This window comes from Phyllopteryx taeniolatus, chromosome 14, assembly GCF_024500385.1.
Source record: "Phyllopteryx taeniolatus isolate TA_2022b chromosome 14, UOR_Ptae_1.2, whole genome shotgun sequence".
Classification (NCBI taxonomy): Eukaryota; Metazoa; Chordata; class Actinopteri; order Syngnathiformes; family Syngnathidae; genus Phyllopteryx; species Phyllopteryx taeniolatus.
The window spans coordinates 16,539,615-16,554,555 of NC_084515.1; the positions used below are offsets into that span (position 1 = coordinate 16,539,615).

Genomic DNA, 14,941 nt, shown 5'->3' on the forward strand with positions numbered 1-14,941 from the left:
AGTATTCTCATTTATTAAGATGCACCTGTGTACAATATTTGTCCTTTACTTATTGCAAATTGCATAATCGTGGAAAATGCTAATGAATAAGCCCGCAACTGTTTTTGAGTTATTTTATTTTATTTTATTTTATTTTATTTTAAGTCTGCATGCACAAAACTAAAGGCCGTTTTTATCCAGATAGAAAGCATTTGTGGACTCTTTTTTTTTTGACTGGCACTCATTGCGCTCTTCTTTGTAATGATTTCATGTGAATGTTTTCAAATGTTTCTGTCAATGTTTTCCCAGCCTTCAAACAAGAGGAGCCCCCCCCGCGCCCCCCGCGCCCCCCCCAACTGCAGCTGGGTCTCAAATGGCCGCTGGGCTCTGAAAGTGTCACGCACGCACTTGACGTTTGCAGCCGATGAGGACGCGCGTGCACGTGAGCTGCTCTATTCGTATGCTGACACAACAATTTAGTCTTTCCTTAAGTTCTGGCTTCCATTTCAGATGGCATTAAGAACACCAACAACAACAATAAAAATAAATAAAAGACTGAATTTCATTTCATTTTACTGCATTTAAGTTATGTCATTTGGTTTATGTTCCTTTTGTTTTTTTTTTCATTTAGTTGCATTTCATTTCAATATAGTTGAGTGAATCAAGGTTGAGCTCGACCATCACTTTTGGAGATGTTCTTTTTATTTTGTATGTATTTGTATGTGCGTGAAATTCCTCACATATGTGCGTTGCATTTTTGGATTTTTTTTTTATTTTAAACTAAAAGCCACACGTAACTACATATGACGCCTCCACCATTTGGCATAATTATACTTCAGCTGTGCCATGAAAACTTTGAAATTGCAGCTCGAGATGGTGAATTTAGATTTTCGTCGGCTGCAGCCTGCAATCATCAAAAAGATATCGAAATAAAAATGATCAACTCTTTCCTTTCACTGCATCTCAATATGAGAGTTGTACTCTTTGAATGGAACTGCTGACATAAATCATCTTTTGCGCGATATTGGAATATATATCACGGTGTAATAAATGATTAGTGGGTGAGGCTGAAGAGACAACTTGTCTTGGGCGTGCGCGCGCGCGCGTCCGAACCTTCGACCGGTTTGGGCCTCAGCGCGTCGTCGGCCTCCGTTTTGGAATTGGAAGCAGATGCGGAGAGATGCAGCACGCTGACCCGCAACTAAAAACATTTCGCACGGGGCCGAGTGGGTCACGCAGGTGCAACGCCCCCCCCCCCCCCCCCCCCCCCCACCAGATTGCAAAAGTGACGCATCGTGCACGCGACAAACCCTCCAACGAGATGACAAGTACACGCGAGAGTCTGCATCGCCTTCTTCAGCCCTTCAATTGTGCTTCATTCATCATCAAAATGTAAATAAAGTCAATCATAATTCACAGCGCGTGGGGGGGGGGGGGGGGCTAATCTTTATTCATCCATATTTCTGGCATGCGAAATTAGACTTTGTGTCTTTTCTTTTTCTTTGTGCATTTTGCACGTTTAAGCCATGGAAATCCCATTTTCCAAACTGAAATGCTCAAATTGCCGCAATTCGAATATGAGTGCCAGCGTGCATAATATTGCTTTGAGGATTTAGGATTTGATCAAAGAAGATCAGATATTCTTGTTGCTTTGTGTGCAAGGATGCCGAATTCCTTAAAACGTTTGAATTCATTCTTTTTGAATTCCTGATAACATTGCAATTAAATGTATTTCATTTCCTCTTTTTTTTTAAATCCATTTATTATTGCGCATAACATTTTATTTTGATTTCATATTTTGCCCAATTTCATATATATGTACATGCAACATTTTGTTATTTCTAATGCCTTCCACCACAAAACTTTTTTTTTTCCCCCCATTTTAATTCCTGTATTGGATTCTTCTTTTTTCTTATGATTATACTGGACCACATAACGTATTCTAACATTTTATTTCATCGTTTTTAATGCCTTTTGCAACATATGTAATTCCTAACGCCACCAAACACGTTTATATATATATATATATATATATATATATATATATATATTTGTAAGCAGGACACGAGATATGAAGGTGGAGTCATTGTTTCAAGTGAAACGAGGCGTTTTTGTCTTCTCTATCCAGTTTGGGCCTTTTTCAGGAATGTCGCAGAACATTCCAGGTTAAGGAGGGGGGGGGATGGGGATGGGGATGGGGATGGGGTCCCCAGACGCTTCGGACCGCCTAAAATAGAAATACTGTTTAAATGTCAGTGATGCCCCAAAATGTGTTGATATTGAAGAAAGTATTGTCGATAAGTTTTCCTTTTGGGTGTAAAGTTTGGGGGTCCTGGTGTATTGTTGGGGCCCGTCACGCTCCACTTTGACCCCCAAGCATGAAAAAAAAAGATTCCAGCGCGCTGATTGGATTCTGATTCCTTCCTGACCTGGAACTGTTCCGTGAACGCGCCATCAATCTTTGGACTAACACGACGCTTGTTTGTTATTCGGGCAAAAAAGACAGAAAAGGACACGTGACGACTTTGTGGGAGGCTGAGTTCCGATTGTTCATTTGGCACCATTTTGCTGCCATTAAGTCCGTTCAACGAGAATATACAGAATTCGCAACCTTTTTTCTTGTGACGTCAACGTCACGACGACACGAGTTTGGTTTCAGGATCACGCCAAATTTGCCTACAAGGGCGCCGCGCGCGCGCGCACACACACCAAATACTCAAGAATAGCACATTTCAAATGAGTTATAATCAACGTGTACAAAAAAAAAAAAATCAACTGTGACAATAGGTGTACTGTTTTTTTAGTATTAAAATTAAAAAAAATGCATTACCCAAAATAAAAATGATTATTAATTATTATTATTATTATTATTATTATTATTATTATTGCTCCGATTGACCAAAATAATATCAATGCGCATTTTCATGCACTGGGTATAAATGTCAACCCTGCCCTATAAATATATATATATATTTAGTTAGTTATTTTTTCTAAATTGTATTTAGTATGATTCCATTATTACCGCGAAATGATTATATTGCGTTAGAAAATAAAATCACTCCAGAAAAAACGTTGATTGTGATGAATTATTATTATTTTTATTTTATTTTTTACTATATTTCCGTATTTCTTTCCCACCAATTTTGTTGTTTATTGTCACAATAAAGCTGTCTCATATTTGAACGCAACCAATAAATCATTTGATGACTTTTCTGAAGCAAAACTTTTGCGGCTTTTTTTTTCTTTTTTATTTAATTTTTGTGTGACAGTCAAATGTGACATTTTGCGCTTGCTGTTGCAGCCATGAGCAGCATTCAACAAGAGCGGACTATATATATATTTAGCATGTATGTTATAATATTTGTTATATTAGCAGATGCATCCAAAACTACTTTTATCCATTAATATTCATGCGTAAAAGATCCAAATTGCGGACAGTTAAATGTAAACTATAGGAATTTGCCTACCAGTGACTTCTAAATGTTGAAGATGACGTTGCGATATTGACGCATCGTTCATTTCATCTTTTCAAATGTAAGAATTATTCATCGATTTGAGGCTGCAGAGTGACGAATTTGCCTCGAAAGCCTACAAGAAAACAGTCTTTTAGAACGCCTGAAGCTCACATAAAATGACCATTTATTAAACAAACAAGCAAAAATCCTTCAAAAAAAAAATATAATAATAATAATAAAATAAAAATACTTCTCAACATATGATGAATCTTTCAAATAGTATACGGCGATATACACGTTCCTTCAGTCACTTTTATAATGGAACACTTTTTTTTTGTTGTTGTTTTTTTTTGTTTTTTTAGTAATTCAGTTTAGGAAACACTGTTGCGTGTGTGTGTGTGTGTGTGTGTGTGTGTGTGTGTGTGTGTGTGTGCGTGTGTTTGGTCCATAATATCCTGGCTACAGTTTGGAAATAAATTACTATATGCAAGTTACACGTCCATGAAAAATGAAAAAAAAAAAGAGACATTTTTTTTTTTTTTTGTACATATTAAGCAAAAAAAAAGAGAGAGAGAGACTTACGTGTTATTTGCGGTAACACTGTTTAGAAACATGGTGGTTTTTTTGTTTGTTTGTTTGTTTGTTTGCGTTCTGTCCATTTTGGTGAGGATGGTGAAGGATTGATTTGGCGGGGGGGGGCGCTGAATGGGACTTCGGGACTTCACGATCAGGTTGTTGTTGTTGTTGTTGTTGTTGTTGTTGTTGTGTTTGCTTGTTGGAATCAGAACTTGCTGCAGTCATAGACAAAAGCTCCCGAAGTGCGATAGATGGACTGGCCCGGCGGGAAGGACATCTGGCAGCTGTTATTCCCGTTGACCGGCGAGTTGTTCAAGCCGATTCTCTGGGACTCGAACATCTCTCGCACCGCGTGGAAGTTCTGCTGCTGCGCCGCCGGGTAGGCCGCGCCCAGGTGGCCCAGGTCCCCGGCCTGGTTGAGGTACCACGAGGTCAGCCTGCCCTGGTGGGCGTGCGCGTGGCCCTCCTGGCCCGAGTTGAGGCCGCCGTGGCCCTGCAGGGAGGACGCGGCGGCGGTGACCGCGTAGTCGGGCAGGGTCTCGTCCTGCACGGCGGCGCCGGGTGCGGCCAGGTGGCCCGCCCGCTCGCCGGCGTACAAGCTCATGGCCTGCATGTTGCAATGGTAGGTGGCGTTGGAGGTAGCGGAGATGGAGTTCTGGTTGCAGGCGGAGCTGTACGCGGACGTCTGACTCGGCGAGTAGCTGAGCGTCAACGACGGGGCGATGCCTGTCCTCGCGGGGGGCGGCTCGGGAGCCCCTTGCGGGGACCCCCGCAGGGAGGTCATGATATTGTCTACGCTGAAGCCCTGCGCCGAGGCCTGGCCGTGGTGGTGCTGCTGCTGCTGCTGCTGCTGCTGCTGCTGCTGGCGGTGGTGCTGCTGCTGCTGCTGCTGCTCCGGGGCCTCCATGGCCACCATGGAGCGGTTGGACGGGATGCTGCCGTGCGGGCTCCCGCTGGACATGCTGCTGCTGTCCGGGCTCTCGATCTTGGGCACGGCGCTCAAGGACGGCGAGTCGGCCTGCGGGGGCGTCACGGTGCCGTTCTCCGTCTTAATATCCTGGATGCGGACGGGTTGCGAGCCGGCCTGCTCCTGCTGCGGCTGCTGCTGCTGCTGCTGCTGCTGCTGGCGGGCCGGCGCGTCCTTCTGCAGCCGGTCCTCTTTCTCCTTCAGCACGTCCTTCTTCTTGAAGCGCCGCCGCCTGCGCAGGAAGCTGCCGTTCTCGAACATGTTGTACGAGTCCGGGTCCAGGGTCCAGTAGCTGCCCTTGCCGGGTTTCTTGTCGTCGCGCGGCACTTTGACGAAGCACTCGTTGAGAGACAAGTTGTGGCGGATGCTGTTCTGCCAGCCTTGCTTGTTGTCCCGGTAGAAAGGGAAGCGCTCCATGATGAACTGGTAAATCCCGTTGAGGGTCACCTTCTTGTCGGGCGAGTTCTGGATGGCCATGGTGATGAGCGCGATGTAGCTGTACGGCGGCTTGACCATATCCTTGGGCTGCGGCTGAGGGGCGTACGGTCCGTAGGCGCGCGCCATCCCGGCCGGGTACTGCTCGTGCGCGGCGTGGCCGTACATGTTCATGGGCGCGGGCATGCCCGCGTATCCCCCGCCGGCCGCGGCTCGGTAGTAGCCCGGGTCGCCGCCGATGTACGGCACGACGCCGAGGGAGTTCGGGCTGGAGACGGAGTAGCGCGCCTGCATGGCTTCGGCTTCTCCCCCTGAGAAAAAAAAAAGGTCGGTTCCTGACCGCCAAAAAACTAATCACAGCTCCCTTTTTAATAACTTTAAAAAAAAAAAAAAAAAAAAAAAAAAAAAAAAAAAAAAAAAAAAAAAAAAAAAAGAAGAAGCTTTGCGTGTTTTTAAGCCGTCCCCATCGCAGAGCGTTTGGAAAACTTCTGCACTTTGGACATCCGTCACCACGCAGGACTTTTGCGCAGTTAAATTCTTTCCTCCTTTTTGCTGCCAGTGAGGCTCCTCCTCGCTCAGGGCCACCGGCGTCCAATAGCAAGTGTGGCAGGGGCCCCCGGGGGGGCGAAGAGGGCGGGCGCGGGGGGGGGGCAGCCCCCTTCAGGCCCACGTCGAGTCACAACAATCCGATGAGGAAAGAGCGACTTATCCACCAAATGCGTAAATATCAGCCAAATATGTCAAATTGTCACCACAACTCATTGTTTTTTTCTTTGGTTGTCTCCTTTTTTTTGTTATGATTATTCTTTTTTTAAATATCAATCTAGCAGATGGCTGCTGAGATCAAAGTCCGGTCTCGGCTCATTAAAAGGGAGGCCATTTAAAGGCAACCTTGGGCGGAGAATTGCGAAGATGTGTTCAGGGGTGGGCTTGAAAAAGTCAGGGAGCCAAACGGTGTTTTGTCATCAATGTTGAGCCGAATGATCTATTAGGGGGCTTCTTTCTCTTCTTGCAAGACTCACACTTCAGTGTGATACTTTTGTAGGAAAGAAAAAAAAAAAAAGTGTGGTGGGGGGGCGGGGGGGCCTCAATGCACACCGTGAAATCGTCCACAGTGACTGTGAGGCAAAGTTACACTCCTAATAAAAAGTGCGTAAGCCTTTGCACGTCGTCTTAATTAAAATGTCCGCGCGGTGCTCGGACGGTTTCTCCTTACATGGACCCGGGCATGAACCTTTTTCCACCGCCGCGGGGCTGTTTGCACACGCAAGCCCACCTTCCATTTCATACCGCGAGTTGCCCACCCTGCAGGCCCCCTGAACTCCTGCACAATTGAGGCTATTCAGCCTACTTTACCTTTTTGTTGTTGTTTGTAACGGGAAATAGGACGGATTTTAATTCATACGCGCATGGGTATTTGTAGACAGCCCATTAAAATTCAGCTCAGGACAATTTATTATACCGGACGTGAATATACACTTTAGAAACAAAATCTATATAAATATAGATTCGTTTCATAGGAATTCAATAGAGTGGGTTGGCAAATTCAGGGTGTGAGGAATACAATCTTAAAACTTGAAAAAGAAAAGACAAGGGGGAGGTCAAGTGACGAATGGGAATGTGGCTCCCTCTAGTGCACACAAAGGGAACGTCCGAACACACAAACAAACCAAATCAATAAATAGGGACGCATGCAATTGGTTGGTCTGAGCAAAAAATATTTGACAGCCAATTTCGACAAGCAACAAACGTCTGCAAACAGGAATACGTTCAATAAAATAGAATTAAAGTGTTGCATATTGATATTTTGGGGGTTTACAACCTCGTGAAATCATTGTGGATCGTTGCTGCGAGAAGCCGGTAACGCGATCGGCGTCTTACATAGATGGATATGATTCATTATTCACAACATATAATTCAAGTTAGTTTTGGGAAAACCTGTGTGTGTGTGGTGTGTGTGTGTCGTCGCCCGGCACCCGAGGAGTCGCTTTCACTTCCAAAAAGCCCGGTGACCCCAATTCCAGCGTTACGCCAAAGAACCGCTGAATTCAATCATTTAAAAAAAAATAACATTTGCGACATTTCAAACGTGAAATACAATCAGACATATTAGAGTGACACTTTTTTTTTCGTAATCCAGTACAGTACATTTTTCTACTTTTCAAGTGCAGTACATTTTTAAGAACAGTTCAGTTGTTTTTAACTTAAAATACAAAAGTAAAAGACATTTGCATTTACTACATACTTTTTTTCAACTCAGTTTCAGTGAACACTTAGGCCTACCACATTACTGTTTTGAATGTTGGTCATTATGTTGGTACTTGGAGAGCCAAGTTGTTTTTAGGTGATATTTGATGCAGCAACAACAACAACAACAATTATCATTATAACACAGCCAATATGTACAGCGTGTAGTGTATGCATGTGATGCACAATATCTATGCATAATATTTCTATTGCTCATTGAAGCGTGATAGGAATTAAAGAGATTTTTGGTTTGAAATGACATGTAAATGTGCGAATAATACCGTCACGTTTCATCAGTGGGTGCAAATCGAGAGGCATAACCAAGGATAATAATATCGGAAAATGTATTGATGACAGGTCACAGCCAAATTCAAGGGGTGGTGTTGAATCTGAAAGGGAGTGAGCTCTAGAGTGGAAATGTGATGTGGCCAGTTGAGCTCTTCGATTTTCCACTAAATCGACAAGCAGGCTTCTGTGCACTTGTTAGACGTTGCCGCCGGCTAGTGGTCAACCTGAGTACTACGACGGTTAGTGTCCCACATGTCATTGATAGATAGATAGATAGATAGCAAGGAGGCTTTCTGGAAGGTTCTTACCTGTTGACTGACTGCTCATGCTTCCAGTGTGTATTAGCTCGGAACGCACGCTTGAGAGAGCTTCGACGTCCTCCAAGCCTCCTGGAAGGGGCACATGGAATTTAGCATGAAGAAAAGACCTCCATTTTGCTTATACTGTACAGATGAGGTGCACATGTGGACAAAACTGTTGGGACCCTTCCATTAAACCACAACAACAAAAACGAGTTGAATTGTGGGAAAAATAAGAAACCATGGCCAAGCCGTCTGACACTGGGTAGCGCATTTTGCTTTGATAATCCTGCAGTTTCATTGTAGCCTGCGTAAAATGACGACGCTTTGCTACATCCGGCACATAGGGTAAGTCCAAAACATAACCGAGTCCCCGACATATTTCTCAGAATAGGTACAGTGGGAGGAAAAAGTAAGCGAACCCTTGGCTTGAATAACTGGTTGGTTGACCCTTGACCCTCCTTTGGCAGCAATGACCTCAAGCGAACGTTTCCTGTAGTTGCAGATCAGACGTGCACGATTATCACGATACATTGTTGACCATTTCTCTATCCAAAACTGTTGCAGTTCAAGATTTCGGAGATGTCTGCTGTGAATCTCTGTGCTCTTGGGCTCATGCCACAGCATCTCCATCAGGTTGAGGTCAGAACTTTGACCGGGCCCCTCCAGAACTCGTATTTTCTTCTTCTGAAGCCATTCTGTTTTTGGGTTGCTTCTGTGTTTTGGATCATTGTCCTGTTGCGGCAACCATCTTCTTTTGAGCTTCGGCTGTTGGACGGATGACCTCACATTCTTCTGCAAAATAGCTCCAGAAAGTTGTGCATTCATTTTACCCATTGATGATCACAAGCTGTCCAGGCCCTGTGGCAGGAAAGCCCACCCATACCACAATGCTCCCGCCACTATGCTTCACAGTTCAGATAAGGCTTGGATGTTGGTGTCCAGTGCCATTTTGCCTTCCCACATCGCGTTGTTTTCTTTCCAAACAATTCAACTTTGATTTCATCTGTCCACAGAATATTTTGCCAGTCGTGCTGTGGAACATCAAAGTTTGCTTTAGCAAACTTCAACTGTGCAGCAATGGTTTTTTTTAAAACAGCAACGGCTTCCTCATTGGTAATCTCCCATGAACCCCATTCTTGGTTAATGTTTGACATACGGGAAATTGTTCCACTGAGGTGTTGGCATGAGCCAATGACTTCTGTAAGTCTTCAGCTGACACTCTAGAGTTCTTTTTGACCTCATTGAGCATTCTTGCAGTCACCTTTACAGGAAGGCCACTCCTTGGAAGAGAAGCAACAGTGCTGAACTTTCTCCATTTATAGACAATTTGTTTCACTGCGGACTGATGTACATCAAGACTTTTAGATATACTTTGGAAACTTTTTCCAGCTTTATACAAGTAAACAATTCTTAATAGTAGGCCTTGCCTTCTAAGAGTTCTTTTGAACGAGGCACGGATAGGATCCAATTCAAACCTAGTGTGTTTTTTCAAGTGGCCAGAGCAGCTTTAAACCACACCTCCAAGCTTGATTCATTGATTGGACTCCGGGTTGGCTCACACCTGACTCTGATGAGTCTGATTAGGAGGTTCACTTACTTTTTCCTTCCTGTCCTGGCTGTTTAAAGGTTGTTTTCAATAAAAATATGAAAACACAATTGTTTTTGTGGTATTAGTTAAAGCAGACACTGTTTATTTTTTGCGTTTAGATGAAGATCAGACCACAATTCATGAGTAATTTATGCAGAAATGTCAACAAAAAAAAAGAAAATCCAAACGGTTCACATACTTTTTCATCACACTAATTACAATTAATTAGAGCAAAAATAAAAATAAAAAAAGAAACGAAGTTTCCAAGGTCAGACTTTTTTTGTATTGCCTACAGGTTTTAAAGAAAAGAAAATGCAAAAAAATAAATAAATAAAAAAATAAAATAAAATAAAAAACATGAATTAAAATTGTGTATTCATAAAAGTGCCTAATCGATAATTGGTCCCACAGTACAGTCCTGAACGAACAAAGCAAAACAAAAATGTCCTTTATACTTATTCGGCTGTGTGAAACTAAACAAGCAGAAAAATACATTCAATCTGATGAAAATATGAAAACAAATCAATGACGGTTTATGTTACGTAGTTTCGTTTGCGTTTATATTCCTTTTTTGACACACATATACCTCACTCTGCTGACCAGGTGTGCTCATTAAAGGTGCGTTTCAAGTCCAACAAGCGGCGCACATGCGTGCGAGCTCATTCGTGAGTCGAAGCCTGACAACACGAAATGTGCGCCGCTAAAGCGTTCCCCGATCAACACAGCTTCCGGCGGAAACAACCAAATTATACATAGGAATCGAAATCATCATAGACAAAAGGCGGAAGCAGTTAGTTGCCTGAAGAGAGTTAAAAACAGTTGTACATAATTTCCCGAATATTTATGACGATTACATTGATGTCTCATGTTTTTGGGTTCACCTGCACATTAAAACATGAATTTATGTATCCAATTGGACATCGCAAAAAATGGCACGTTTCTTCTGCTCGCGTCGCTTGCATTGGAGTACCTACCGCTAGAGGGCAGCAGAGTTACACAATTTAGAGGTGCTAAGGAACGTATGGCATACGTAATAGTATATTTGTTTCAAACTTTGACTTCAAACGCTACAAAATTTCACTGGTAGTCCTCTAAGTAGACTACTTGTAAGAACAAACGAAATTATAAAAGTTAGCATTTAAAAAATAAATAAATAAATTGTTCAATGACGTATTGTTAAAGTTCACTTTTAACAAGAATGAATAAGAGACTGCCATCAACCTCGCAAGCACAGTATTGTATAATAATAATAATAATAAAGAAAAAATGAAAATCTACGTTTACACGTTTTTGTATTTTGCCTCATAATAATAATGACATTCAACAGTTTAGATAAAAGACATTCCTTTAATGATCATTTTCTGCAATGTTAAGTGCAAGAAGTAACAAATGTACAAGTACATGTCAATAAATGAAGATGGTATCAAAGTTTCACGAGTTCCATTCAACAAAGTCAACCTCATACATGAAACGGATTAAGTTGAAAACTGGGAAAATACTTAATATTACATATTCTTACCTACAATTTCTCCATCAAAAATATTCTTGGATTGTAATACTTTAATTTCTGGAGACGATGGATTTGGGGATTTGGTTAGCTGGGCGAGATATAATCAGGAAAATGATGAAATATTCCATATTTCACGTGAGTTGCACGTCTGGAATTGAAGCAGTCAAATAAAATGACGTTATTGAGGATGACGCACTGCCATAATAGCTCACATTGCCCAAGAAAATGACATTTCGCCACTGAGGAGATTTTCAAATCCTTTTGTAGAGATCTTATTTACTTCACTTAAAAAATTAAATTAAAAAAAAAGTAGGCTAGTGTTACGCTAACAAATGTTTGTCTTTACATGACACAAGGCTTGACGTCCTGATAGGCGCTCTGCTGATGGTGCAGCTGAGGATGAGGATGAGGATGGTGATGATAATAAGGGGCTCCGGCGCCCGAATGCAGAGCGGACATCCCGTTGAGGCTGAAAACCAAATCCTTCCTCTCGCACACTGCAGCGGCGTGGCTGGCGTACCGAGGCAGGCCAGCTGAAAACAAACAGCAAAAAAACAAACAAACAACAACAACAACAACGTCAAATTGACTCAATGAAATTCATGTTGACACCATCAGCAAGATGATTTAAAATCTAATACTGGCAATTCATAATTCAACAATATAGTCCTCTGAGCATGCAGCGTGCATACTGATAGAAATAATGATTTTTATTTTTGTGCTTTGTTTTTTTGTTGTTGGTTATCAATCAATTCTTGAAGTTATTTGGAATTGAATTTTAAATCTTCGTATGAATATGCTTTGATCGATTTGTTTCCCCGCGTTTGCGACAGTATTACTTGTCCTGACTTTATTTAAAAAAAAAAAATGGACAGATACACGTGATGAAATTTGAAATTGTTTGTGTCGGGTTCAATGTCGTTGGAAATCTTCGGTTTTGAGAATACCGTTGCAAGGATCTGGCATCTCTTTCTGTATCGCTCTCTTTTTCGATCTCGATGTATCTCTTTTTACAATTTTAAATGAGCACAACATGTACGTACGTATGTATCATATTTATATAATAATTGCATCTTGTTTAAGTCTTTTATTTGGTGCATGCTAAAAACCGTGTACATTTACACTTAGTGCTTGACTCGAGTTGCTTTTTTAAAAGGGCAAAAGCCTGCAAAAAAAAAATAGCAATAAAGGAAATGAAATTTCAATAATAAGATGAAGGTTATTTAGGGGGGGGGGGGAACTGTTCATTAATTGATTTTTAAAATTGCAAACATAGGGAAAACGATATAAAAAAAATGTTTTGAAAATAAGCCAAGCTAGGTTTAATATATATATTTTTTAAATGTAGAAATGTGTTGTGCATTAATTGCTTGTTTAAAGTCGAAAGCCTGGACGAAGGAAAAAAAATCCAGCTTTTACATATTCATTTCTTTTGGAAAACGACACTGGGTAAAAGCGCCCATTTCAAGCCATCATTTGGGTTTCTTTTCAGTTTGGATTTGTTTCGATAGAATTGTGCAGCCCGGCTACTGAATGTCGCGTACCTGCGATGTCAGCAGGATCTCGTCCGTTATGATGCAGATAACTTTGATCCAGCGAGTAAGACGACATCCCGGTGCCGGTGCCGGTGCCGGTGCCGGTGCCGGACGCCAGAGTCTGCGGTTTCAGATACGGAGATACGGCGGATGAGCTCCAGTGGGGGGGCGCGTTGCCGTACGGGCTTTGACAGTCGAGGGAGCCCACCGCGGCCGGAGAGGGCTGCAGGCAGCCGCCGCCGCCGCCGCCGCCGCCGCCGCCGTCCGGGCCGCAGATATAGTCCGCGTTGGGGGTCGCGGCCGCGTACGACGAGCCGGACCCGGGGGACACGTGGTGGGCCCCGGGCACCCCCTCGAAGCCCCCGTGAGGCATCGCGTTGAAGTCTAAATTGTAGCCGTTGTGACACACGAACGGGCCCGCCGCGGCCTGGAAGTCAAAGCCGATGCCGTTCATCATCCGGTACACGGGCTTGAAGGTCTGGCATTTCCTCCGGAAGCCGCGAGGTCTGCGTCGGAAGGAGCCCTCCTCGAACATGAACTCGCTGCCCGGGTCGATGGTCCAGTAGTGGCCCTTGCCGGGTCTGCCGAGGCCCTTGGGCAGCTTGATGAAGCACTCGTTGAGCGACAGGTTGTGTCTGACCGAGTTCTTCCATCCCTGGTAGGAGCCCCGGAAGAAGGTGAAGCGCGCCTGCAGGAACTGGTAGATCTCGCTCAGGGTGAGCCGCTTGCTGGGCGAGCTCTGGATGGCCATGACGATCAGGGCGATGTACGAGTAGGGGGGCTTCTCCGGGCGCCGCAAGCCCGAGTTGCCGCGCCTGGTCGCGTCGTGGGGACCGGCCGCCGGGACGGGACGCGCCGCGCTCGGCTCCAAATGTCCGTGGGGGCCCTTGGTCGTCATGCTAAAACTAAATCCCCCACCTCCGCCCCCACCCCTTCATTAAAAACACCCATAAATGCCGTCTGGTGCACGAGAACCTCCAGCCTCGCCTCGGTCCATTGCGAAGACCAGCAAAGCTCAGTCGACCACCGATCGCTTCCCCAAATCTGCCTCTGCCCCCTCTCATGCGCCGAGAAATCCTCTGGAACTCAACTCCCTCCCATCTGGACAGGATCCAGACTAGAAGCCGGACGCAAGGCAGTGGAGTGGAAGGCAACCCTCTCGACACACACACACACACACACACACACACACTCCACCCTTCATTTGTGACCAACACACACACAGAAAAAATGTGTGAGATTTCTTTTGTTTTATGCAGACAGGAGAAAGTGAGCACCTCATCACATTTTTGTAAACATTTGGATTATGCTTTGCTGCAATGTAAATAGTCAGCTTGTATAACGTTGTAAATTTACTGCCGCCTCGCTAAAGCACGTCTCCAGACCTAAACCCTATTGAGCATCGTCCACCGTAAGCTAAAGGTCTCGAACATCTGCTAGCGCAGTGACGTGTGTGTGTGTGTGTGTATACATGTACATATAGAGTACGCATGCGACCCAAACTGTTGCTTCTGTTCTGTTCGTGAACGCAAAACCCCAAATGATCACGAATATTACTTGAAACTGACAAAAGTAATAAAGAAATAATCATCATAATAATCATAATAATAAATACCCCAAATTAATCAACTAATCACAATCAGGATTTGGAATTTTTTTTCAACGGAATGATGATTTAAAACAACCAGGACGAAGGAAAAGGCCTCGACAATCAGTACAATTCAAGGATTTCTGTAACTCTCAACGACGGTTATTTGTTGTTGTTGGAAAGGGGTGCTCGGCGCCTACCACGTGACCTCTTTCCTGCGCATGCCATTGGCCAGAATGCTCAACCTCGCATGCACCGAACAGTGGGCAGCGTTGCTCAAGTTCACTTCGGTTGACCGTTCCGAAAACGAACTAGTTCAGTTCGGAGTTCATCACTCCATTTTGTTGCTAACAATTTGAGCTTTCAAAAGCTTTCGGGCCTTAACATAACATCACAACAACAAAAAACCATACCTGTAGTAGTGCGAGAACCAATGATGCCCTGAAACTGGGACTTACTTAGCAATAAATC

At 43.7% G+C, this 14,941-nt stretch overlaps 2 protein-coding genes across 3 annotated transcripts; both read right to left on the reverse strand.

Annotated features, from left to right (window-relative positions):
* Positions 1 to 3,601: 3,601 nt before the first annotated feature.
* foxc1a (forkhead box C1a) lies at positions 3,602 to 10,559 on the reverse strand. 2 transcript variants are annotated; one of them, XM_061798416.1, is made up of 3 exons: positions 10,424 to 10,559; positions 8,256 to 8,336; positions 3,602 to 5,723 (listed from the first exon to the last, which is right to left on the reverse strand). In XM_061798416.1, exons 2-3 carry the CDS (start codon positions 8,272 to 8,274, stop codon positions 4,216 to 4,218), a joined length of 1,527 nt encoding a protein of 508 aa, XP_061654400.1. In that variant the 5' UTR covers positions 8,275 to 8,336; positions 10,424 to 10,559; the 3' UTR covers positions 3,602 to 4,215. The 2 variants fall into 2 exon arrangements, with proteins under 2 accessions (XP_061654400.1, XP_061654399.1); XM_061798415.1 differs by lacking the exon at positions 10,424 to 10,559 and adding an exon at positions 8,669 to 8,978.
* A 1,086-nt stretch (positions 10,560 to 11,645) lies between these two features.
* foxf2a (forkhead box F2a) lies at positions 11,646 to 14,820 on the reverse strand. The gene is made up of 2 exons (XM_061797942.1): positions 12,892 to 14,820; positions 11,646 to 11,880 (listed from the first exon to the last, which is right to left on the reverse strand). The coding sequence occupies exons 1-2, from the start codon at positions 13,778 to 13,780 to the stop codon at positions 11,690 to 11,692; spliced, it is 1,080 nt and encodes a 359-aa protein (XP_061653926.1). The 5' UTR covers positions 13,781 to 14,820; the 3' UTR covers positions 11,646 to 11,689.
* Positions 14,821 to 14,941: the final 121 nt, after the last annotated feature.

Coding starts and splice junctions, on each gene's coding strand:
- foxf2a (XM_061797942.1), bottom strand. CDS start 13,780: ATGACGACCAAGGGCCCCCACGGACATTTGGAGCCGAGCGCGGCGCGT. Junction 11,881..12,891: donor AGATCCTGCTGACATCGCAG/GTACGCGACATT, acceptor GTTTGTTTTCAG/CTGGCCTGCCTCGGTACGCC.
- foxc1a (XM_061798415.1), bottom strand. CDS start 8,879: ATGGAGATGCTGTGGCATGAGCCCAAGAGCACAGAGATTCACAGCAGA. Junction 8,337..8,668: donor ACCAGTTATTCAAGCCAAGG/GTTCGCTTACTT, acceptor TGCCCCTTCCAG/GAGGCTTGGAGGACGTCGAA. Junction 5,724..8,255: donor CATGAGCAGTCAGTCAACAG/GTAAGAACCTTC, acceptor TTTTTTTCTCAG/GGGGAGAAGCCGAAGCCATG.